The sequence below is a fragment of the Sebastes umbrosus genome, chromosome 7 (genome assembly GCF_015220745.1).
Source record: "Sebastes umbrosus isolate fSebUmb1 chromosome 7, fSebUmb1.pri, whole genome shotgun sequence".
NCBI classification, from domain to species: Eukaryota; Metazoa; Chordata; class Actinopteri; order Perciformes; family Sebastidae; genus Sebastes; species Sebastes umbrosus.
The window spans coordinates 23251290-23277546 of record NC_051275.1 but is presented as its reverse complement, the minus strand read 5'-3'; the positions used below and the strand labels follow the sequence as shown (position 1 = coordinate 23277546).

At 39.9% G+C, this 26257-nt stretch overlaps 1 protein-coding gene across 10 annotated transcripts; it reads left to right on the top strand.

Annotated features, from left to right (window-relative positions):
• The first annotated feature begins 470 nt into the window (after nucleotides 1-470).
• agfg1a (ArfGAP with FG repeats 1a) lies at nucleotides 471-26257 on the top strand. Of its 10 annotated transcripts, none has more exons than XM_037775513.1 (14): nucleotides 471-637; nucleotides 8847-8940; nucleotides 13231-13346; nucleotides 14205-14370; nucleotides 14989-15151; nucleotides 15744-15860; nucleotides 17565-17636; nucleotides 19821-20036; nucleotides 21066-21246; nucleotides 21364-21443; nucleotides 21749-21862; nucleotides 24064-24216; nucleotides 24516-24610; nucleotides 25331-26257. In XM_037775513.1, the coding sequence occupies exons 1-14, from the start codon at nucleotides 471-473 to the stop codon at nucleotides 25388-25390; spliced, it is 1794 nt and encodes a 597-aa protein (XP_037631441.1). In that variant the 3' UTR covers nucleotides 25391-26257. The 10 variants fall into 10 exon arrangements, with proteins under 10 accessions (XP_037631441.1, XP_037631443.1, XP_037631440.1 ...); XM_037775515.1 differs by having other exon boundaries at nucleotides 15741-15860; nucleotides 17565-17597; XM_037775512.1 differs by having other exon boundaries at nucleotides 15741-15860.

Genomic DNA, 26257 nt, shown 5'->3' with positions numbered 1-26257 from the left:
ATTGTTTTGAAAACATTTAAAACATTTTTTAATAGCAGCACATAATGACACCTGTGGTCATCCCGTCAATTTTGAATAAAACACCCACAATTCAACGAAAGTAGTGGTCAATATATATTTATTTTTTTGCAAAGACCACAGTAGGCAACCATCCATGTTATTTTGGGGCAATTAGATTAAAGAAATCCATATTTATGATATAATGAAGTTTGAAAACGGGTCAAATTTGACCCGAGGACAACAGGAGGGTTAAGCGAAACCGGAAGTTGACGGCAGGAACTATCTTGTTCCGTTAGTTCACCTGATCCAACGCCTCAAAGACGCAAAGCCCCCCCCTAACAACGGAGCCACCTACCCATTCCCTCTCTGTCTGTCTCTAGCAACGGGTCGGCACCGGTAAAACCAGCTAAACACTGCAGCTGACCCTTCCACAGTCTCTCCCTCCTGGTTTTATTAATCCTACCTTCACCATGGCGGCGAGTGCGAAGCGAAAACAGGAGGAGAAACACCTGAAGATGCTCAGAGAGATGACGAGTTTACCTCCCAATAGAAAGTGCTTCGACTGCGACCAGCGGGGCCCGACCTACGCCAACATGACCGTGGGCTCCTTCGTCTGCACCTCCTGCTCCGGCATCCTGTGAGTTATTGAGTTGATGAGTTGACCTTTAAGCTGTTAGACATGTTAGACATGGCGCACCACGATATAACGGTAGGCTTCAGCGAACAGTGCGAGCTAGTACTAGCTAGCTAGCTTAACGGTAGATTGGTATCCATTGTGAGTGTTGTGACATTGTCTTGCTGGGTGCTGTGGTGTGTTGGGCGGGGTTCATAGAGGTTCATAGAGGTGTCAGTGTTCAACACAACAAGCTAACATAGCAACCACGACTAGATGCTGGCTAACTTTAGCTTCAATGCTAGCCAGTGGATTTATCTGACACTTGCTGGCTAACGTGTACAGATAAGCCAGTAGCCAGTAGCCAGCTGCTGCTGCTGCTGCTGCTACCAGTTGCTGGTTGGAGGCACCACCACCACCACCTTGTAACTGAGCTAACCCCACATACAAAGACACATGAGTAACGGTACATATATTTAACACAGTCACATGATATTGATCTTGCCCAGTTATGTTGGATTTTTTAAAGTTTTCTTTATTTATTTATTTCTTTTTTTAATTTATTTTTCTCTCCATTTAATTTTATCCATATTTCATTTTATTTTATTTTGTTATGAGGAAAAGAAAGACAGGGAAAAGAGAACAAAAAAGAAAATATATATATATATATATTTTTTTATATATATATATATATATATTTTTTTATATATATATATATATTTTTATATATATATATGTATGTATATATATACACACATATACATAATTTTTATATATATATAAAAATATATATATATATAAATAAAAAAAAAAAAAAATATATATATATATATATATATATATATATATATATATATATATATATATATAAATAAAAATAAAAAAATATATATGTGTGTATACATATAAAAAGTAAAATATTAATTTATTCTACCTATATAGTATAAGGTTACATGATATATTCCAAAATTCTACGGTCTGGGTACCACTGACACAGTGTTTACAATTTTAAAGCGTTCTACCTAGATTTCAGAAGTGGCAGACAAAAGAAAATGAGTGGCCGGTAGAAATGTTCAGTGACCTGCCAAAGGGGCAGGTGAGGAAAAAGGTTAATTTCATTCCCTGCCTGCAAGACTTTCACTTTTTTTTTTTTTTTTTTTTTTTTTTTAATACAACTGGTTGACCCCAAACTACCCTCGGTAGTGTACTGCCTACAACATTTAAAAACCTATCCACACAGCATTAATAGTTTCAGTGTAGCTGAGTGTTTTGACTTCGTTTGCCTGACTTAAAGCTTTGCTGTGCAGTTGTGTAACCAAGCATCTGTAGCTTGGGATTTGGGGATTAGTGAAGTATTCCATTTCTTCTTCTAAAGATATCCCACTTCAATAAAGCTGTTTCATGTTGCATGTTGAAAAGGTTATATATGTGATGCTGGCCATATTTAGAAAGAAATTCAAAATGGTATAATATAGTTTTGACAATTTATTGCATGCATTCTCTAAAGGTTTTTGATCCCAATAAATGACAAATTGACATATAGCATGGAGGAAATGTTTGCCTTATATTATCTATATTGCATGTCACTGTGCTAATCTGAACATAATCACTCTCTTCTGAAAATTTGAGGATTTTCTCTTGTAAGTGCATTGACATTTTGTTCACTGAAACCAAATTATGCCCTCATACATCAAGTGCTAAAAACCATACAGATCAGTTTTACACTTGAGCACCAGTCTTGCAAGAAGGACTTTTGATGCTCGTGTTTTTTTTTGCTTTGGCCCAGATCTAGTTTACAAACATAGCATCATAGTTTTTTTCTCATCAAGAATTGTGATCCTCTCTTTGCCACCAAATCCCATCTTTGCTCACAAATGGTTTACCTTGGTTTTTCCGTCCATCCATCCATCCATCCATCCATCCATCCATCCATTATCTGTAACCGCTTTTACTGTTCAGGGTCGCAGGGGGGGCTGTGCCGATCCCAGCTGACATTGGGCGAAGGCAGGGTACACCCTGGACAGGTTGCCAGACCATCACAGGGCTGACACATAGAGGCAGACTACTAATCACGCTCACATTCACACGTACGGGCAATTTAGAGTCAACAATTAACCTGCATGTCTTTGGACTGTGGGAGGAACCCGGAGAAACCCCAGGCTACCACGGGGAGAACATGCAAACTCCACACAGAAGGGCCTGTTTTTTGTAAATGAATAAATTCTGTTTACTTATCGTAAGCCTTAGCATGTGAAAACATTTGAGGAGAGTAAACTGGCCATGGGCTATTACCAGTTAACTCAATAAGCTGTTCATCTGTCCATCCGGTTCTGTTCATTCATACAGTCAGCAGCTTGCACTGGTCCTTCCTAATGCTTTATGGAAATCACCCTGCCTTTCTCCATCTATGAATGATGGTTATTCTAATAATGTTGCAGGGGAAAGGGAAAGTATTTGCTGCTCAGTAATTCCCCCACTGATGACCTTCTAGTTTTATTAGTCAACAGGGGAAGATGACTTCATTGACGCAACACTATGCTGTTTGTCCCTTAGACTTTGCCTAAGATGCAGCCCTTGTTTGACCAGGTCTGTGACCTTAATCTGCACAAACTGTTTTAGCTGTCTCCACTGAATGTGAAGGTTATTTACTGTAGCATTGAAAAGAATGAGATTAATTGTGTCTTTGCTGATGGGCTTAGTTTGCCCTCCATTTCACTTCACCGGTGGGTCTGCGGGGACTCTGATGTGAATTTCCCATCTGCTCACCCTCTGGTATTAAAGTCTGTAATGTGAGCTAATTGAGTTCTTTAATAGCTTGAGATTTCTCCTCTTTCTCTCCTGCCGTCCTTCTCACTTACTTGTTACGAAGACAAAACATGTTGTGTGAAATATTTCAGTGGTGGAAATATTCTCAGCAGAAGAGTTTGGGTTTGAAAGGATTGCTGTCTGTCTGATGTATGCAGGAAGCCGGGTGTGATTGTAGGCTCAGGAAGTGGTATGGCCCCACCGGGCTACTACATCAGCAGCATGTGCTGTTCTATGCGCCACAGGAAGTGGCGGAGAGGTTACTGTCTGCCTCTCTTTCCTTTCAATTCTAGACAGGCAAAGACTTTGGCATTATGAGAGAGCACCTAAGTAGCCTGTTCATGCTCAGTCTTGTTATAATGTTTTGCTTACTAACTTGACTACCCACTATGCTCGTGCTTTAAAAAAGTAGTGTTTGCCTGACTTTGTCTTACAAGAAAAGCAAAACGAATCCCCTCAACACAGATACTCACGTCATGTATACATTTTGCATTTACTGTGAAAACTTATGGTTCAAACATAAAGACATTGCTGAAGCAGTCAGAGAAGTGATTTTTCGTTTAAGGAAGCTGTTTGCTCCTTCCCTTTTTTCATTTGCAGTAACAGTGTTTAAATGTTTAGGGATTATAGCAGGGGCACGACTACCTACCTAGTTGTGGTTGTTTAATGGGCGGGATTGGAATCTGCTATGTAAACACATTCCTTATGAAGGTGGAGGCCTTCCCAGGAGGAACACCACTCACAATGTCTCTTTCTGGAGAATTGCCCGTGCCAGGAAGTAACCCCACTTGGCCTATGTATTCCTGAGTAAGCAGGGCTCCAGCAGTGACGTGACAGAGGTGAAGCGGTGTCACTGACACCACATGTCCTAGATAATATTTATCAATGGAAAAGTAACAGATATGAGTTGAACTCTAAAACCGAGCATGTTTGGTTTCCCCCTGCCACTGGCATTTGATTTCTTAAAAGGGTGCAGTGTCTGAAGCACCGTCGGGTTACAAATTGATGAGGCTTTAACTTGGCATAAGTGCTGATTTTATAGCGAGCCATGAAAATTAAGTATTGGCTCTTTCTGTGATAAAGGGTACTTAACTTAAAGACAGAATAAGTAAGATCTCCTACTGTATCTGCAGAGACCCTGCTCTCTGTATTTTCTTATTTTGCTATGTTCGGGACGTTTCTGGGCATCAACCTAACCAACCAACCAAACGGAGTGGTGCAATGGTTCAACAAGCACATCGTTCGGTTTGTATTGCGTTTTTTTAGGTTCGCGGTTTTGAGTTTGTTTTGCATGTTAGGGAGAAGAAAAACAACCATTTCCACTGTGTTTGAACTATACTATCTATATTATATGAAGCCATAACGTTGAATTTATACATGAAATAAGGCAGGCTACTTAATGGTCAAGTAGGCTTTTGTTCAGATAATTGCCTCCTCTATGCCTCTGGCACCTCATCAAATAATTAGCAGGCTTGTATTTAATGGTGGTGCAACTTTTCAACAAGCCCACGGTTCAGTTTGTACAGTCATTGAACGTTTTTTTTTTTTTACGTTTCGGTTTTGCATCCCTAAAATGTAGCAACCAGGTGTCAGATCGTAAGCACTCATTCAAGAGGAAGCTATGAAAATGCTGCAGAAAAAACGCAAAAGTGAATCTAGGGTTGACTTTCACACGCTGGCGAGCACCCTAACCGCTGACAGGGGCCATGCGCTTCTGGGGAGGAGGGGCCAACTTTGAATGTTGTGTTTACAAACCACAACCGACAAATACTGCTCATTCAAATCTGCCTTTAAATTGTGGAAGAAGGTGTAAAAGACATCCTTTTTGTCGGGACTTGAAGCAGCAAAGTGAAGGAGGATGCATACTCTCTCCTCTCTTTTGAAACTCAACATTGGCAGTTTCTCTCACCCTGGAGCTGTCACAGTATGCAAATGAGCTGAGTTTTCCCAGCTGAGCTCGTCTGACGTACAGTCAGTAGCGACTAGGTCATAATTATTTTATTGTGCAATATGTGATACTGTTCTCTGATACACTATGGCACCCAGTTGACATGATCTGAAAATAGGTGACCTTAGCAACTAGGGCTGAGTAGTGGTTCGATCTTTGTCTTAGTGACATTGTTGATGTGTACAGTATCGTGATGTAAGAACCATTTTTATAAATGTTTTATTTTATCTAATTAATAATCGCTGCTGTCATTTAATTGTCCCTCCAGATATAATCCTACTGCCACTGAACACGGTCACAATTGTATGCCTACTTTCTCCAGCAGAAATGTGTGTGGGGCTGTAGCACCATAATATTGTGTTGCTGGGCTCAGTACCAGACTGGAATCCAGAGCACATGAATCACCCGACAGTTATATTGTACACCACAGTCGCTGTATGTAAGATGACCCTGATAATAACATGATTCCCCCTTTGGCAAACACCTGCTTGTGTTTGAATAAGACTTTTCAAAGTTGAAAAAGGCTTTGAATGAAAATTATGTATTTAACTAATTTTAAATGTATTGCCACAGTTAAATAAAATACAGTAAATTAACAAAAACAAAATAACCAGTATCAGGATTCCTTAATTGGACAACTGGGTAGAGATGGTGTCATCATATTAAGACCTTAAGGGCTTTGGAGCGTTCTCACTGTATCTGACCTAGTTTCATCTTCAGACTAGGATCTGATCCCTCACCTACCTCAGGGCGCTGAAAAACACATTTAAGCTTAAATACACAGAGGCTGACTTATCTTCTGTTTTTCTACAGATACAGATTTGCTTCTTTATGGCTTCTGACTGTTTTGTCTGAAAACAGTGGGAACTTTGCATTAATCCAACTACAGCAACTAATATTTTGTTTTAATTTTTTTTTTTTTAAATGTATTCGATTCATCTTAAGAACCCTAAGTGATGTCTTGCTTATTTTGTCTGACCAACAGCCCCAAAAATCCAAAGTCTCCAGCTTTTAATAAGAAAGAGAAAGGTGCAACCAACAAATGTTTATTTATTTAATTTGACAAGTAATTTAAAGTATGAATTGATTATCATTTGTTTTCTAATTGGTTTGGCGATGAAGCGGCTTTTTTATTTCCATGGTAGATCCTGTAAATGTTGAAATATAGCAGTTACATTAAGGTGTTTTTCGTAAAGTTTGTGGCATTCTTTCGGCCTCAGCTGTCTTCTCTGAAAGTGTAACCAGCATGACATAACTGGGCAAAAGTTGATGAAGCCTTACCCCTAGAAATAGCTCTAGTAGTTCCCATGGATTTACTCCATGTTTAGGAAGGGACATATGGACCACTCTTGGCTCTTGTCATTGTATACACCTGTTTTCTGTCTTGTGTTTGTGAATGTGGTTTGACACAGCTATTGTGTGTAACATTTTGCACAATAGTCAGCTGATTGGCAGATGTGTAATGAACGGGTGGAGATGAGAACATGTTCTGTAACGGGGTAACAGCAGTGAATAATTTAGCGGTCTTGTCTAGTATTTCACTGCCTTTAGGATCTTACTCCTTTATGTGTTTAACATTGTGTTTGTAATTGTGACACCGTGGATCTCATTTCCCAGAGCATAGGTTCCCAAATTGAGATGCCTTGACGACAGGTCAAGGGTGCTGCAAGATTTCACTACAAAAAAACCCCAGAAAATCAACATTTCCATTAAAGTTAAACTTTTGCAGATTTTTAACCGGCTTTGTATTGTTGCAATGTGGGTGGTATTAGGGCTGTGTATTGGCAAGAATCTGGTGATGCAATGCGTATCATGATACAGGGGTTACGATTCAATATATTGTAATATATTGTAATATATTGCGATACTGTAAGCAAGGCGATATATTGCAATTGAAAAAAAAAAAATTTAGAATAATTTTAGGAAAAATGTCATAGTATAAAGAACACGTCAGAAATACACCATTTTAGAATAGGCAAAATAACAAATTTGTACTTCATGCAAAAAAACGGCATGGTTTTTGCCCAAAACCGCATGCGATTGTCATAAAGTAGGCATGTCTGTAAAGGGTAGACTCGTGGGTACCCATAGAACCCATTTTTAGGTCAGAGGTCAAGGGACCCTTTTGAAAATGACCATGCCAGTTTATCCTCGCCAAAATTTTGCGTAACTTTGGAGTGTTATTTAGCCTCCTTCGCGACATGGTTGGTACCAATGGATTCCTTAGGTTTTTTAGTTTCATATGATGCCAGACTATTCACATTAGCTTTAAGACTGAGCCCGCTACAACCTCCGAAACATCGAACAGCAGCAGGCCCAGGCGGCGGGCCGTCAGATTTTTAAGAGGTTAATTAAAAATCGATAGTGTTTTGGAGAATCAATACAGTATCACAACATATAATATTGCGATATTCGTGTGTATCGATATTTTCTTACACCCCTAGGTGGTATGTGCAAATGAACGATGTTCGGCTTCCCTCCATTTCCCCTCCGTGTAACCGGAGCTCCTCGCTCACCCACTGGCGAAAGGTTGCCAGATGAGGCGAAATGAGGAGTTATAGGATAGACGCTACTATCAAGGTTGTTGTATCATAGTTTGTTTTTACTTCGCTCAGCTCCACCCTTAAAACCCTGGCAAAACCATTATGTTGGTATTGCTACGCCTCAGTGTCAACTTAAAATTACGTTAGAATTAGGCAGATATGTTGGTCTCTAGTGATGGGTTAGGGAAAATCAAATCCCCCTCCCCCCTTAAATCAGTTAGAGTGGAAGCAATATCAGACTGAAGACGGAAACGGAGTATAACGCGTTGACAATCTGTCTGGTATCGGGCAAGTCCTTTCCTTGTTCTGAGGAATGTGCTGCTCAGCAATTACACTCTGGTCGGGGTTAAAACAATCTGCTTGCACGCTAAATCCTGATTGGTCACCTTCACAGACAAAACAGGTGGCGACCTTGAATCCAGCCCTACATTAGTTTTCACTTACTGCTGGGTCCAGGAAAAAAATACTCAGGCAAGCAGGCCTGGAGCTTAATATAAAAGCCTGATGATGGCTCTTTTTAACTATTACAGTTACCAGGCTTTTTTAAATTTGGGCCGTTGTGACATGAGCTGTGACCTTCTCAGGAAAATGAGCGAGGCTTGTGGGCTAATGGGTGTCACTCCATAATGGGAGTTTCTATATTAAGGGACATCGCTCGTTCTTTTACTGTACTGACAACCTCAGTTCAGTCAATGACGGGAGAGAGTTTCACCCACTTCCTTTTGTTCTGTTCTACTCCCTTTCTTTCTCTGTCAGTAGTTCTGTTATTTCTCTCTAATGCTGCCTCCCTCGCCCCAGTTACCCAACGCAGCCAGTCAGCTTGCTGCTAATTAAATGGCCCCGTCCTGAGAGGTGGGATCTGGAGGATGTCCAGATGAGGTCATCATGCACAAAGTCTTCAAATTAAACTGACCTGTTTTCATTTCTCCACCTACAGACGAGGACTGAATCCACCCCACAGAGTCAAGTCCATCTCCATGACAACCTTCACGCAACAGGAAATCGAGTTCCTACAGAAACATGGCAATGAGGTAGGCATGGCGACTGTCTGTCCTGTCACAGTTGTTAAGGTTGAGGTTTTCCCTCTGCTTTGTTGCTTTGTTTGAATCTGCACATCATTGTAATTCATGAGTGTTTTGGCCCTTCACAAGCAAAATTATAAACAAGCTTGAGCCAGAAAAAAACAAGACAAAATATTAAAAGATTTTAGAAAAATACATGGTGCATTAATATTATTGTAGCCATATTTAAGTGCAGTTTTGGCACATTTATCATTTTGTAAAATATCACAATATTATGAGTATTTTATTATTTTTCTGCTCCATACCGTATCTTATTACAGTAGTGATAACTGCGCTAGGGACTGGGATCATTATGTTGCACTCTGTCTGGATTTGTAAATAGGCAATTGTTTGCTAACATCTTTTTTAGTTTTTAATTGAGCTTTGCCATTATAAGGTGCAGTCAATTTCAATGACCTACTTACTGTTTTACCCAAACATTTCATGCATTATATTGATACATACTTGAAGGGCTGCAACTAACGATTATTTTCATTGTCGATTAGGCTGTCGATTATTTTCTCGATTAATCGATTACTTGTTTGGTCTATAAAATGTCAGAAAATTGTGAAAAATTATGAATTTTTTTTCAAAGCCCAAGATGACGTCCTCAAATGTCTTTTTTTGTCAACAGCTCAAAGATATTCAGTTTACTGTCATACACTAGTAAAGAAACCAGAAAATATCCACATTTAAGAAGCTGAAATAATAATTGACAACTAATCGATTAATTGTTGCAGCTCTACAAACAATCAACCTTTTTTTTTTGCAGATTTTTTTCAAACTGGGTATCAGTGTGCCCCAACATTTCCAGGTCAAAGACAGGCAGACATTTTTTGGGACATACAGACGTAGGCAAAGTTGTTGGTAACGTTCCGTTAAAGAGAGAAAAACCCACAATGGTCACTGAAATAACTTGAAACTGACAAAAGTAATAATAAATAAAAATTCACTGAAAATTAACTAATGAAAATCAGATATTGTTTTTGAATTATGGTTCAGCAGAATCATTTAAAAAAACAAACTAATGAAACTGGCCTAGACAAAAATGATGGTAACATTAACTTAATATTTTGTTGCACAACCTTTTGAGGCAATCACTGCAATCAAGTGATTTCTGTAACTCTCAATGAGACTTCTGCACCTGTTGACAGGTATGTTGGCCCACTCCTCGTGAGCAAACTGCTCCAGCTGTCTCAGGTTTGAAGGGTGCCTTCTCCAGACTGCATGTTTCAGCTCCTTCCACAGATGTTCAATAGGATTTAGATCAGGGCTCATAGAAGGCCACTTCAGAATAGTCCAATGTTTTGTTCTTAGCCATTCTTGGGTGTTTTTAGCTGTGTTTTGGGTCATTATCCTGTTTGAGGACCCATGACCTGCAACTGAGACCAAGCTTTCTGACACTGGGCAGCACATTTCGCTCCAGAATGCCTTGATAGTCTTGAGATTTCATTGCACCCTGCACAGATTCAAGACACCCTGTGCCAGATGCAACAAAGCAGCCCCATAACATAACCGAGCCTCCTCCATGTTTCACATTAGGTACAGTGTTCTTTTCTTTGGATGCTTCATTTTTGCGTCTGTGAACATAGAGCTGATGTGACTTGCCAAAAAGCTCCAGTTTTGTCTCATCTGTCCAAAGGACATTCTCCCAGAAGCTTTGTGGCTTGTCAATATGCATTTTGGAAAATTCCAGTCTCGCTTTTTTATGATTTGGTGTCCTCCTCGGTTGTCTTCCATTAAGTCCACTTTGGCTCAAACAGTGACGGATGGTGCGATCTGACACTGATGTACCTTGACCTTGGAGTTCACCTCTAATCTCTTTGGAAGTTGTTCTGGGCTCTTTGGTTACCATTCGTATTATCCGTCTCTTCAATATGTCATCAATTTTCCTCTTGCGGCCACGTCCAGGGAGGTAGGCTACAGTCCCATGGACCTTAAACTTCTGAATAATATGTGCAGCTGTAGTCACAGGAACGTCAAGCTGCTTGGAGATGGTCTTATAGCCTTTACCTTTAACATGAAGGTCTATAATGTTCTTTCTGATCTCCTGAGACAACTCTCTCCTTAGCTTTCTGTGGTCCATGTTCAGTGTGGTACACACCATGATGCCAAACAGCACAGTGACTACTTTTCACCTGATTACAAGTTTGAAGATACCTGTGATGCTAATTACAGGACACACCTTAGTTTAATATGTCCCTATGGTCACATTATTTTACATCTTTTCTAGGGGTACCATCATTTTTGTCCTGGCCAGTTTCATTAGTTTGTTTTTTAAAATGATTCTGTTGAACCACAATTCAAAAACAATATCTGATTTTCATTAGTTCATTTTCAGTAAATTTTTATTTATTATTACTTTTATCAGTTTCAAGTTATTTCAGTGACCATTGTGGGTTTTTCTCTCTTTAACGGAACGTTACCAACAACTTTGCCTACGTCTGTATGCAGTATTACAGGCCTCTTTCTTTATTTTAATTAATAAACATTTAACAGAAATAGCATAGCATGTTATAAATATCATCATTACATAATCTGGCAATTTTTGTGACAACATTATTACTAATTAATAACAGAATGAAAGGATATATAAAAAGTTAATTATATAAATGGTCATAGGCGAGAGGCTCTATGAAATGTCTGTTCTGCAGCTCTCATCTATCCATCACTATCAGACAGAGTAGCACCGCATATTTGTACGGCACAGAAGACCCAAAGTGCTTCATCATTGACGAGCCATTTCTGGTAAACGGAGTATGAAATAGAGCAATGCCACCTGGGAAGCGCAACCTATTAAAAACTGTAGCAAAGTGGCAGGGCAGGCAGACACGCAGGAGACTCAAGGTTTGGAGCTGATGCATACATCCTTCAAGGCTGCTGTATAAATGCTACTGCCCTCAAGCTGCTTTTTGTCTTTCCAAAGACTTTATATTTCCAGCAGTTGCAGTTTCAAAATCCTCCTGATTAAAAAGAAAAAAGTTAGCTTGCATGTGCATCAAATCCAGCCAAAGAAATAACCGCTTATGTACAACATAAGAGTCACGCTGCCCCTTGCAGCACAATTGCATCATCTACATTGCAGCACCCTATACTGAGTGCACACAGGCATGAAGCCTGTAAATCTCCCTTTACAGGATTAGGCAAATACTTTAGGAATGCTATCCAAAAGCCAAGGCCAGAGAAAGGTGAGACTTAAGTTGAACATAGTTGCTTGGTGAAAAATCAGTCTGTGTTTCCAAACATGGGGCCAACTCATGTTTGACTCTACAGTATATCAAATAGAGGTGGGCGATATGGCCAAAATCTTCTATTACGTTATATGTAATTTTATATCACGATGATACAATAAAGTGATACGATACGGTAAATTCAATAAATAGATGGTTTAAAATAACCATACCGTACTTCATCACATTTAATTATTTTTTTCTTTTATTTGGAACTTCCATACAAAACAAAAACAACTGCTTCACATAGGATAACACATGAATTAAAAACAAAAGACTCAAAACAGTAAAACCAAAATTATTTCAGGTTCCTGAGAACAATAATTTCAAATGTTACAGGCTTTAAGGTTAACAGGTGCAAATAAACACCAGCCTGACTTCAGTCAGTGTTATAAAAATCACACAAATTTGTATTTTAGAGTACCAAAAGAAAAAAAGACATGGGCGTTTCCTGCTGGATTTGCTCATCTCCCATTGAAAAAGGTGACAAAACAAAATAAACTACAGTGTGCAAATGCCTGGTTATTATGTAACCATCTTCTTCCTCATCTTGGGTTGGTGGGGATGCCTCCTTCTGCCCTATATTTACAACCTCACTCTCCTCCTCCGTGTCTGCCCAAATAACGTTACGCTACGAGGCAGCTGGATTCACGAGATTGTGTGAGATCGTGCGAGATCATGCGAGAATTGCTACCGTGGAGGAAACGGTATTGACAAATCTCTACCGGTGGACACATTTCTATTGTTGCATGGTATATACCGTCATATCGCCCACACCTAATATCAAACATGGCCAAGATGTTCATCTGTGCAGCGTACTACATAAATGGATATCGTCTGCAATAGACCTGGTCTAATTTGCACATGGTTACATATTCAAAACATCAGTAAATGCTCTTTTGAAGTTAACCTGCACTCAATGGCTTAAAGTTGATTAACGATATCATCACTATGCAGGCTGACAAGTTATATGTGCTACAGATACGTTTTACCAAAAAACTCATTTATTCTATCACCCTGTGTGTTCCAGGTATGTAAACGGATCTGGCTCGGCCTTTATGATGACAGAACTTCCTCAATACCAGACTTCAGAGAACCACAGAAGGTGAAGGAGTTCCTTCAAGAGAAATATGAGAAGAAGAGATGGTAAGTCAGTTTTACAAGCTGGCAGAGCAAAATATGAACAATCCTCTGGCAATGTGCGCTGCGCAGACATGTAGCTTTCCTTTGTTTTTTCTCTCTATCTGGCCTGGAATGTCTCACAGGCAGCTCATAGCAGTTAGCCTCGAGCGAACCACCCTTCTTTAAATGCACACAATGTAGGTCATTACAGTCAAGCTGCTTTATGTGCAAGATCTAATTAGTTCCATGGAGTTGTATGTTTTAATTTTGTTCAAATATGTATGAGGTTTAGCATAGTTTTTTACTGGTGCATTGTGATGACTCATGAGAGCAATTATTGGAGACAAATAAAATGAATGGCAGGCAAACAAGTGCCTGTCATATTAATGCAAATTAGGGATTGGTCCTCAAAAGTAAATATTAACTTAGTGAGACTATCTGTTTATGCAGTTATACTGTTTCCATGCAAAACTGAGACGCATCATTAACACAAATGTAGCCGTTTTTCTGGATATTCATAGACTATGCACCTAATAGTCAACCATTAGATTATTATACCTATTAGTTTAGGTAGTAGTACTTCTGTCATCAGTGTTTAGACTCTGAAGTCAGACCAAAATGAGAGTGATGAGCGGTGCATGTCTCAACATGCCACCACTGCTGCAGACAGCCATTCTCCTGTAACACATGGCCTGTCTGCTAGATCACATTTGCTCCCAAATAAACATTTCCTGTTATCACATTTGGACTTGCATAATGCTTGTTTTGCCAAAAGACTGTGACACAATTATTTTGATAGTCAGTTTATCTTAAATATAATTCTATTAGGGAATTCGCCAGTAGCATTTAGTGTAGTGTAATGTAATGTGAACTGTTTCCTAGGTACGTACCTCCTGAGCAGGCCAAGGCCGTGGCATCCGTCCATGCTTCAATCTCTGGCTCCTCCAACAGCAGCACCAGCAGCACCCCGGAGGTTAGACCACTCAAATCCCTGCTGGGGGAGTCGGCCCCCTCCCTACACCTCAACAAGAACACCCCACCTAATCAGGTGAGACTTATGTAGTGCAGGGCTGAAACGATTATTTTCTCGATTAATTGTTTGGTCTATAAAATGTCAGAAAATAGTGAAAAGTTTGTTTTGTCAGACCAAAACCTAAAGATATACATTTTAATATGATGTAAAACAGAGAAAGGCAGGTAGTCTCCATATTTGAGAGGCTGAAAACAGCATTTTCTGACATTTTTGCATGAGAAATTACTTAAAATTAATGCCAATTATTTTTCTGTCGATAGACTAATTGATTAGTCGACTAATCGTTGCAGCTCTAATGCAGTGCACATACACGTACACATGATCAATTTGTAATTGTTGACAGAAATTTTGGCTCATCTAAAAACACCTTTGACCAATCACATTTGTAATCAGGTTTTGTTATCAGTGATCAAATATACCCACTGGGATAGATTTTTATCTTTCCTTACTAATGCTTTAATATGAGCACATTGTAGACACAGAGTGACAGATATGCTGTCTGTCAAAATGCCTATTCCTTGTGTTCCTTAGTCTTTGTGTAAATGTTGTTCTAGGGCTCATATTACACATATTTATGCATACTGACCAGCACATACCTGCAGTTTTTTCAAATCCATCTCTCGTCTCCACCAGTCTCCAGTGGTGAGCCGTGGTCAAACCCATCAGCAGCAGTTCCATGACAAGAGGTTCGACCTCCTCAGTGACTTGGGTGGAGACATCTTTGCTGCCCCGCCCAACATGAATGCAGGCGCCAGCTCCAGTTTTGCTAACTTTGCACATTTCAACAGCCACACAAGTAAGGAACAGACAACTAACTGATTGAATGACTAACATAAAGCAGTAAAGGGATGCAGGAATTGAGCAATAACTCCAGTCACAATGAACACTAGACATCAGTTAATGTTGTTAATGTTATTTAATAGACAGTTGAAGGCTGATTGATGTTGCATTCTAATCATCAGCTCTTATAAACTGTGGCAGGTGTTCGAGATCATGCAGATTCTGTTAAATGTCAGCAGCCGCCGCGACCTCCATGATTGCAAAACATGCCATACATTATGGAATAGTACCAGAGGTGCTATGGACAGACACATCTCCATGGTTACTAATGCCTGTAACATAGAGTTATTAGTGTTTGCTCTCCATGGAGGATAATGTCCTCATGTCCCCCTCAAAGAGCCATCAAGTCTCACCCTTAATGCAGTGACTAAAGTGGCATTTCCACAGCATCTCCATGGTTATCCCTCATACTTAGCACATAATCCATTGTATTTGCCTTGTCATCCATGCCTTTTGTCATGTTATTTCAACTCATCCATTGTTTTCCCTCTCATTGTGTTTTTTGTTCATCTGTCTGTCTGAACCTCATCCCGACACCATCTCAGCAGCACAGAATGCCAACGCAAATGCAGACTTTGCTAATTTTGATGCATTCGGGAGCACTGCCGGGTCAACAGGTGGTTTCCCCTCCGCACCCCAAGCCCAATTCCACCCCTCAAATACAGGTAGAGCAAGTTCCCTTCACTGGACAAATGGCACACATCCAAATCATGCTCTATAGAGTGGTGCAGGAATGAGTCCTAAAACCTGAAAATGAGTTAGCATTTTAGCACTTCCGGTCCCCTTGTCCTGAAGTCAATTGGTTTTATGAATTTTTTAGTTAGATGGCTGAATAAGGTCTGTGGTTAACACAAGCTGAAGAGATTTTAACGTTTTGTTCTACGATATAAAACATGTCAGTAAATATCCCACTCGTGAATTTTGAAGCTTTTATGTGGCTAAATGAGACTACAAAACGTCATCACGCCGACTCGTCTGCCTTTTAGAGCCTCATTGTATATACTCGCGCTCATTTGACTGTGCTGTAGTTCATTTATGGTCTAACGTTAGTTTTTTAATTCTGGTGATCGCATTCACACTTCAAAAATCATAAGTGGTGTTCATTTGTGACGATTATCTTTGAACAAAACATGTAAGTATCGTAAACGTTTCATTGCCACAGAGATTATTTTCTGCAATAATCCAAAATCCAATAGAAAAATCCCCTTTTTGTTGAGGGAACCAGGGCGATGCTAACTTTCCGGTTGGCCTACAAAAATACGTCATCCCTGCACCACTCCAAGTTTTCTGTCATGTCACCAATTTTGTTGCCATTTGTATTTTAACTGTTGTATGCATATCCTCTGCTTCCCAAACCTTTCCATATGTGCGGTCCATCCCATGTCAAATTTGAAAGACCTCTGTGCACCAGATGGTCGCATTACTTTCCAATATCCAAGTCCCAATGAAGTTTTTATAACCAAGAAATGAAGCAAAAGTTTGGTTTATAAATTAAAGATGCTAATACATATTTCTGTTTTCTAAAACAACAAGCAGTTCAACAGCAGTTGAACATGTGATATGTTTACACGGTATGTGCCTTAGACCAAAATATCAGAGGTCACAGAACATGTGCACGCTGTAGCCACACTGTATGTCCCTATATAGATTAGGGGTTTAAGATTAGATTAAATATATGCAGCCCTGGATTTTGCACAGTGTTATTTAGTTGAATCTATGCCTGGCTCCTAAACCTGGCATTTTATTTATGTATATTATGGTCTTAAAATATATATAAGACCATATACTGGTGTACATACTGTCCTTGTCTTACCTGTGTTTGGTATTCTTTGCCCTTCATGCAGTAATACTGCGCATTTCATGCGAAACTACGAGTATTTGCTCAGCAGTAACTGGCTGACTGGCTTTTTACCTGAGCACTTTGTCTTCTCTCTCACGTACTCATAAAAAAACAGTGACTCTCATATGCAAACACACTTAAGCCTCCTCCCCTTAGTCTCAGGAAAATGTTGTGTACTACAGTGCCCTCTGCTGGAGGTCTACATTGATAGCTGTCTTCGTGTGGAGCTGCACAGTGATCTCTTTAGTATGCCTATGGCTTGATGGATAAAGCTCCCCTCTCTCTCGTGGCTTTGTAAGATAATCCCTTTTTCACAGACACTGACTCACCATGCTATCTGGCCTAAGCTGTCCATTCTGTCTCATGTGTTTTTCACCCTTTTGCTTCTGCAGCAGTTGATTTGCTTTGACTCCACGCTTTTTAATTTTTACCTCTGGTTTAGTTGACGTCTTTTTCTTTTGTGTCTCCGCCCTGTCTTACATCGCTCATTGCCCCATTTCTCCCTCCCTCTTTGATTTTTGGCTGCCAGCGTTCACTGTGCTCTCATCCAGCCGCAGTATGGGTGAGTTTGCCACTGCTCTGCCTCTCCAGGTTGCACACAGTAAGTCGCTCTCTCTCTCTGGGCTTGCCCTCTTAACAGCTTTCACCCTTTCCACCATCCAATGTGTAGTCACTCTGATCCTTCTCTCTCTGGATGTAATGTGTGTCTCACTGTAGCTCTTTTTTGTGTCTGTAACTCTGAATCACTGTCGACATCCTCACTGGTTAAAAAACGGGGATAATACGCTTTGATTTTTGCTTTCATTATTTATTGTGAACCACTGTGGAAAAAAGACCAAATGGAAGGGCATGAGAATGCAGTATAACAATGTAAAAATAAAAAAGGAACAGAAAGAGAATAAAAAAGAACAGACATTGATAAAAACAGATTAGAATCAGTCACCGTACTGTTTTTCTGAATCAGATCAGAATCAGAAATACTTTATTGATCCCTGCTGGGAAATTGGGATGTTACAGTTGCTCTCATATAAAATCATAAAGAAACAGAATGTAACATGTAAATTATGTACATAATGCTACAATATATAACAATATATGTAGAGAAATATCAAGAAATAATAAAAATTATTAATAATGAATGAAAATATATGAAATATGTATAAACACATGCAATATATAACCACAGTGTAAATAAGTAAATAAAAAATGCTGAGAAGTGAGATCTATTAAATGTGTTGAATACAAATACCAGAATAGTATAAATAAGAATCAAACACAGTGGAATTATTGTGCAGTTTAACCAGTATTGCACATAAGAATAATAAGGAATTATGGGGTAGTAGCCTTTCCCTTTTGCAATATTGGAAACACAAGAACACTGTGCTCTTGAGGTCTACTCCATCAGTTATTAATGATACGTAACTTAATAAACTTTCTGTAATCCAGTATGTTATGTGAGAAATAATAAAAGAAGAAACGTGATACCCAATGATTAATAGGAGTAGAGTTACTCCAGAAAATTGCATAAGCTTCTGGGTTTACTTGAAGAGCATCACTAGGAGAATGTTTAGGTGTTGGCTAATAAATACCTGGCGTGCCTGATATTCTCAAGCCTCAATTTCATGTAAACAACTTTAGTTCCTGAGAGGCTTGTAGACCACTGTTCAGAGAAGACTTAGGTCTGCTAATGGCAAATGCTTCTTTAATATTACAGAGGTAGGATGCCCTAGTATTTACTTGAGGGACCTCCTAGAATCTTTGGGCATTCTTCTTAAAAAAGTATTTACCATTCGCAAACCTTCTCAACAGTGGTCAGTTGCATGCAAGACTGTACCTGTCCCTGTGCTAAAGGTAGTTATACAACAGTAATCCATGGAATGCAGTTAAACCATTGGTTGAGCTTTAACTGGTGCTGGTTTCAGTGTCATTACTAAAAATTGCCTTCTCTCCCCTTCAGGATCACAAAGACGATGCTGTGCCCAAGCTCCGTTTTACCTCAGTCTACAAAATCTTTTGTTGTGCTGTGTTAAGCGTTAAATATTGTGATGCATCAGTCCTTTTTATTGCATTCCAAACAAATCAGTTCTCCCTAACGGGGCTCTTAGTGTGCTAGGGAAACTCATGATCGATTATAATATCTGCTCCGATTTTCATCTGCAAGCCTTCTTAGAGCGGGGAGTTCCTGATTTAGCACTGTTGTCAAACATATAGTGTGAAGCAAATAACTCCTAGGTACTTACAGTGGTAAAACTCTAAGCCGTTCTTGAATAAGCTTTGTTTCTGGAAGAAAAAAAAGGTGTACACTTCTGTTTTTTCTTTACTCTTAAAAAAACAATGACTAATGACCCTCGTAACAATCTTAGATCTGGTTGAAAGTGATGGCCCAGTAATGCCTACAGGGTGGTTGGCATACATTACATTTTGTCTATAACTCCCTTGATTCACAGTATGGTGCTGAACTCTGATGTAACCGAGCACAAGAAAGGTGCTGTTCTGCGCATCTTGTGCCTCTAACACAAATAAATGCTAATTTTATGCGTCCCTTAGGTTCATAGGTTAATGGAGAATCAGCATAGTGCAGTGATGCAGAGGACATGTTTTAGAAGTGTTGCTGTTGTTGATGTATCCTATAGATAATGAAGGTAACCCAGCCCCAGCCTGACTCCACCCCAACTCTACCCTCCATGCAGCTGCTTCTCTTCCTCTCCACCGTGTTAATGCTGTTAACTCAAAACCAACAATCGAGGTTCCCCTCATGACTTTTTAATCTCTCTCTTTCATGCAGGTAGCGCCTCAGGGGGACTAGCAAATGTCAATTTTGCAAATTTTGACAACTTCCCCAAATCGTGTAGTGCTGACTTTGGATCCTTCAGTCCCTCCTCCCAGAGTAACTCCACAGGAGCTGGCAGAGATGCTGTACAGAGTACTAGCCTCCCTGCTGATAGATACGCAGTCCTGGCTGACCTGGATAACGTGTTTAGCTCTGGCAAAACAGAGCAAGGTAAACTTCTCCTGCCTAGCGTGTTTCATAGATCTCAATGATAGGGATAGAGGTTGACCAAAAAAACAGAAGTTGACACAAAATCAGGCGCATAGATTTAAGTCCCTATGAGTGTTCTTTCCCGTGCAGGGACAGACGTGTCTCTCTCAAAACAGGGCTGATTTACATTTTCTAGCAAACGTCTAATTCTGTATCACTTAGCCGAGGCTTGGATGTATTTTGAGATGGCACTACCTTTTTTTTATTTTTTTTTTTTAAATCAGCCCCCCTGGCTTCAGTGCTGCTAAACCAGCCTGTATAAAGGCACAGCAAGTTTATTTATATAGCTCATTTCTGCAACAAGGCAATTCAAAGCGCTTTACATAAAACAAAAGCATTGAGACAAAGTGCAAAATAAACGCATTATAAAAGGACATTACAATTTAAAAACAGTCATTAAAAATTCACGAGTATAGAAAATAAAAAGCTTAAAGACTAAAAGTTACTGTGCAGTGTAAGAAATTATTTAATAAAAGCCAGCGGCAAACAGAAAAATCCTGATTTAAAGAACTGAGAGTTGCAGGGGACCTGCAGTTTTCTGGGAGTTTGTTCAGATTTTAAGGTGTATAAAAACTGAGTGCTGCTTCTCCATGTTTAGTTTTGACTCTAGGGACAGAAAGCAGACCTGTCCCAGATGACTTGAGAGGTCTGGATGTTTCATAATGTAGCAGAAGATCAGTAATGTATTGGATATGAAATATACATAACATGGAAATACCTCCTTAATGTCACATGGTCAGAATTCTGGCACTCAATTATCTGTGAATTGTACTGGTACTAGTTTATTCTGCTCATATTACAAACTGTATTTATGTGCTAGAAAATGCAAATTTCCTAATGAACATTTATTCCCCATTATTTTGAATAGGTTGAATATGGCAGCTATCTCCGGACTTTTTGTTTGTGTCTTTGAAATTTAAATTTTCCTCCTAGATTAGTAGAGTTGAGTTGGAATGAACCTCTATCTGCTGTCGTGTGCTTCTGTTCCAGGAGGTGGTATTCCTGTTGGGGTGAGCTCAGCCGCTGCAGCAGCAGGAGTCGGTGGTTTGCCTCAGAAGCAGCCAGCAATGCGAGCAGGAGGGGACCGCTACGCTGCTCTAGCTGAGCTTGATACCGTCTTCGGCCCCTCAGTCCCTGCTGCCAGTGTTTACAACACCGGCACCTCACAAGGGTGAGACACTACAATAAACACAAAGATATTTACCTACTAACCTACAAACTTAGTGGTCTCTGGTCTTTTTTGCTGGCTTTCCTGATACGCTTATGTGTTGACTTTGTTTCATTGCAGGGGTGTGTTTGGCCCAGAGACTGGGATGTCAACAGCACAAGCACACCAGGCCCTGCCTGGCATGGCTCAAGGTTTTGGAGGTGAGTGAACCTACAAGCTGTTTTCTGATGGTTTGTGCAAATTGTTCTCCCAAACTGAAATCAGTAATGATTTAGAGAGTTTAAAGTAATGTTGGAAACAAGGGGCAATCTCGGGGCGAGCTAAGTGTACTATAGGTAATTATAGCTAGATTCAGTGGTTTGGATCTTTTAGTTGACAACTTTTGTACCCTCGTGGGAGTGGGGGAGATAATGCTGTGTCCTCCATGAATCAATGCTTTTGTTTTTAACATGTTTAGGTCGCACACTCTGTACTTGTTTGGTGACTTGATACCTCTCTCCAACAGGTCAGTCAACCAATCCGTTTGTAGCTGCTCCAGCAGCAGCTCCCACCAACCCGTTCCAGAGCAACGGCAGAACAGCACAGATGGCGGCAGCGGCGGCGGCGGCAGCAGCAGCAGGTGTGTATGTTTGTCTGTGTCTGAGTGGTATACTATATATGCTACACATTCACAATCAACTTATTAAGTAAGTGCAATAGTGCAGATTAAAATCCCTTTTTATGTGAAAAAAAAATACAGGTGTGATACATCCTCGTACAGTAAGTGTTTTATTTGTTAGATTTCCTTGCACACCCAAAGTGGCAACCTTTGCTCAGGCTGCCTCAGCAGTGAATAAGCCTCAGACCACACTACCAAACACAGAGGCAACTAATCAGGGAAATAAAAGATAGAATTATAACATAAAGAAGTGCTGAATACCAATTTTGTTTGCTGTGGAAATGGGCAGCAGGACTATCGTTGCCATTTACTGGTGTGCGCAAGAGAGATGAAAGATAAAGCAAGGTGCAGAAAGTGAGATTCAGTTGTCTGTCTCATTGCTCTTGCCATGCTGGACAGACTTGATGAGGGTTCTTCATGGGCAGGGTTATCCTCCCACCTTTGGTAGGTTCCCTTGTGTTCTCTGCTTTTCTTTTACTCTCCTGTGCCTTGCTCTTGCAGTGCCTTCTTGTTCTATTAGCAAATAAATATAATGTATTCTTTTATTATGAGTAATAATGCCATGAGTATATCTTGCCCTCACGCTCTCTTGGGTTTCTGTGAATTTATTGAATGGTTTTCTCAACATTTTCCTTTTATCAGTTGGCAAGAGACATAAACTGTCTTCTGCCTTTTTTTGGAAGACATTAAATTATTAAAACCAACTGTAATGTACGCAAATAATCATCTAGTTATACATTAGTTTGGTAATATCATAAAATGCTTAGTTAAATTAAAAACTATTGAGTCTTTAAGACTCAAGGCTTAACCTAGTTGGATTTGCTTGTGTATTCTATTCATTGTAACTCAAGTCATTGACTTTAGGCCCAGTCACACCAAACCAACATCCAAGAACTAACAGCGATGAAGGCCAACGGTTGTGTCGCCTGTGTCTTACACATGGCAACGACTACAGCCAAATGCAAACTGCCATGTACGTTCTGCTAGAGGAAATAATTCTCCACACCAGCAGGTGGCGGTAGTCTGTATTCGGCATTCAAAAAGGGAAACTGGAAGACCTCAGACGACAGATATACAAGCCACGTTGTTATGATACTTGCCGGAAACAAAGCCGCGTTTGACGACTATTTTCACACCACTCTCACTCACCACTTAGCTTTGTTGGATTGATCAGATGACATGATGATGAAAAATGAGAAGAGTCTTCTGTGTGTGCCTTCTTGACTTTAGTTGTTTGCTTGCTTTCCTCACTTCCGTTTCTCTTCTCGTGCACTGATTCAGCTGATTTCTCTAACCGACGGGCTCTGTTGCCGATTCGACATGCTGAATCAGCCAAAAAATCTCCGACACGGGCAGACTCGAGCCAACGGTGCGGGACACACCGAAAAAAACTAGGGTGACAGACGCTCACTGACGGCCCCAAACTGTCTGACGGTCAACCGTTGGCTTGGTGTGTCAGGGCCTTTTTGTTTAATAGATATCTGATTGCTCAGTTGCCAGCTGGCTGTCTTACTAACCATAGTTTGATTCCACTTGTTGAACTGTGGGAATGCTCCTGTGTGGTCATCAGAGGTCAGACACTGGTGCTGCACTTACTGCAAGTGTTAAAAGCCTCATGTCTGACTCTTGTTCTAACCTTTTTCCTAAGGCTTGTCTGGAGACAACCTTAATCATAATTTGCATGTGCGTCAACTGTACAAACACTGTGAGATGCTGAAGATCTCACAGATATATGGCAGCAGCATTATAAATTACGGACTCACCTGTGCAGTTATTCACCTGCTAAAGGACGGTGACCTACTGCATAGTATAATTGACATATTTCTATTTCCTAATTTCGTTCTAGCAATGTGTCTTTTTTTTGTTTTCTTGTGGACTGTTCTATAATCCCTAGTTGTTCATCCTCACTCATTTAAGATCACTTCTAATATATTGCTTTCTAACAAACTGCTGATATTAACATCTTAGTATTTGCATTTCTATTTTTTTCTGCTGTGTGCCAGCTCCTGTGTAATTCCACATTTTATAGCCAAGTGTGTGTGTGTGCTGTAATATCTTGTCATAATGGGTGCAAGCCATTTTTAGGCCTGTTATTTTGTTGTATGTCTGTAGATGTTCTTGTATAGGCTTCTTTAACCAGCGGCTGTTCTGCTGTGTTGCAGCATCATTTGGCACCGGCTCCATGAGTATGCCGGCTGGATTTGGGAATACTGCAGCCTTCAACCTCCCCACCAGCTTTAGTGGAACCTTCCAGCAACCCTTTCCTGGCCAGGCTCCTTTCCCTCAGCCTCCTGCGTATCCCCAGCAACCCAACGGTGTGTGTCTCTGTGTGTAGATAATGTAGATGTGTAGACATATATGCTTCAATGTCTTTGCTAAAATTCAAGCTTGCATGTGCATCTGACTGACTGGTTGTTACATTAATGCACTTAATGTCAGTTTGGAGTCATGCTATTGTATTCAATTAGGTTTTCTCAATTGAACATGAGTGACGTTCTCTTCTAAATGACAAATTTGTGCCACCGCGTTGTTACCGCATTGCCATTGCGACAAGATAGTATGACATGATTGGTATCAATGGATTTCTTAGGTTTCTCATGTACGTGTCTTTCAGGTGGAGGATTTGCAGCGTTTGGCCAGGCCAAGCCTGTTGTGACTCCTTTCGGGCAGGCCATGGCTGGACAAATGGTCTCGAGTAACCCTTTCCTGGTCAGTAAGAGGGCTTGAGTTCTTGTAAAAGAAATATGTTTTATGCAGAAGAATGACGAGGCTTCGGTCCCATGAGCCAAGACTATTGTTGATAGAGATTAAGCTGTTATTCCTCCTTTTTAGTTCCGTTGAATAGACCCATTGATTACGTGATTATAAAAAAACACTAATGGGCTGGACATGATAATGCTATACAAATGGATTCGTGGACATGACGTTTGATGACTTAAGACTCGACTTGACAAAATAAAAAAAAGAACTGCAACTTGACTTGGATTTTAACACCAATGACTCGTGACTTCACTTGGACTTGAGCCTTTTGACTTGAAAATACTTGATACCTTCCCCCAAGTCCAAAGTATGTTATTTAAAAAGTGTGTGCATGAAAACGATCAACTGCCCGGTTCCAGAGATGTTAGGTTTATTTACCTTTTGCAAGATCTTTTATTGATTTGTTTGGGAAGAGGATTTAAATTGAATTTCTATCATTAGTTGTTTATTGTTGAATCCCCGAAAAGTGGTGTTTTCTTTGAACTCTGAACTCTCTATTTTTACATCATTTAGACTTGCATTTGATTATCTTGCACTTAACTCAAAGTTTAGGACTTGGGACTTGAGTGCAAAGACTTGAGACTTACATGTGACTTGTAAAACAATGTCTTGGTCTGACCTAAGTACTTATTCTGATTATGTGTTTGTGTATCCCCTTTTTCCTTCCAGGGTGCAGGTCCATCTGCACAATATCCAACAGGCGGCTCTTCAACGAATCCCTTCTTATAGCGATCCATCCAATCAGCTCCACTACAGGGTCAACAACTGGCGCGCTTGCACCTATTGCACTGTTTTGTTTCACAAGTAGCTTTAAACACAATGTTTGTAAGAATTTGTATTTTCTATCGCAGTTTGTCACGAATGGAACAAGGTGACAGACGAGTCGTGCTGATGCTGTTCATGGCTACAAAACAAAGTGATGGTGTGTGTGCAGAGGGAGAGGTTGATCCCCTCTTCTCTATTTAACCTGTGAACTGGCCTCTACTGAACCACAATGTATAATCAAACTGGCTGAAAACTTAAGTTATTGCATACAGTATATCCCATTCATTATGCTGCAATTCTGTACATATTAATTTTCTTTTAGGAAATTAGCGCTTTGTGCATATCAGTATTTGTATCTAACACACAAGATTTGTTAAGACAGAACTGTTGCTTGGAAAAGTTAATGGGTACTGCCACTTACTGTATTTGTGAAGAACCAAACTGTTTATTTGTGCAGGTTCCTTTTAAGGTAAACTGTTCTCACTAAAGATAAAATTGCCTATTCTGTTGGCGAGTGATGAAAAAAGTGACTGCTGCATCAGGGATGTGCAGGAGACTCGTATCTCTGCCATCCCCTGTCCTGCTGACGGAGGCCCAGGTTATGAAGCTTCTGAACTACAGTCAGTCCGCAAGCGGGTAACAGGAATGGCTGACGAGCTGAAAACCACTTACATTGGGTATTAGAGAATTTTAAGTTAATGTGTAAATATATACAGTATATATATTAAAATGAATTTTAAGTAAGAAGAAATGACCAAACCATTCATTTATATTGATGTATGGAAAATCTTGTATATTTGTTTTGTATATATAAAGAAAAAGATTTATATT

Excerpts from the sequence above, each read along its gene's own strand:
- agfg1a (XM_037775512.1), top strand. The coding sequence starts at position 471 with ATGGCGGCGAGTGCGAAGCGAAAACAGGAGGAGAAACACCTGAAGATG. Across the intron at positions 21,247-21,363 it reads AACACCGGCACCTCACAAGG|GGGTGTGTTTGGCCCAGAGA; the intron begins GTGAGACACTAC and ends GTTTCATTGCAG. Across the intron at positions 21,863-24,063 it reads GGCGGCGGCAGCAGCAGCAG|CATCATTTGGCACCGGCTCC; the intron begins GTGTGTATGTTT and ends GCTGTGTTGCAG.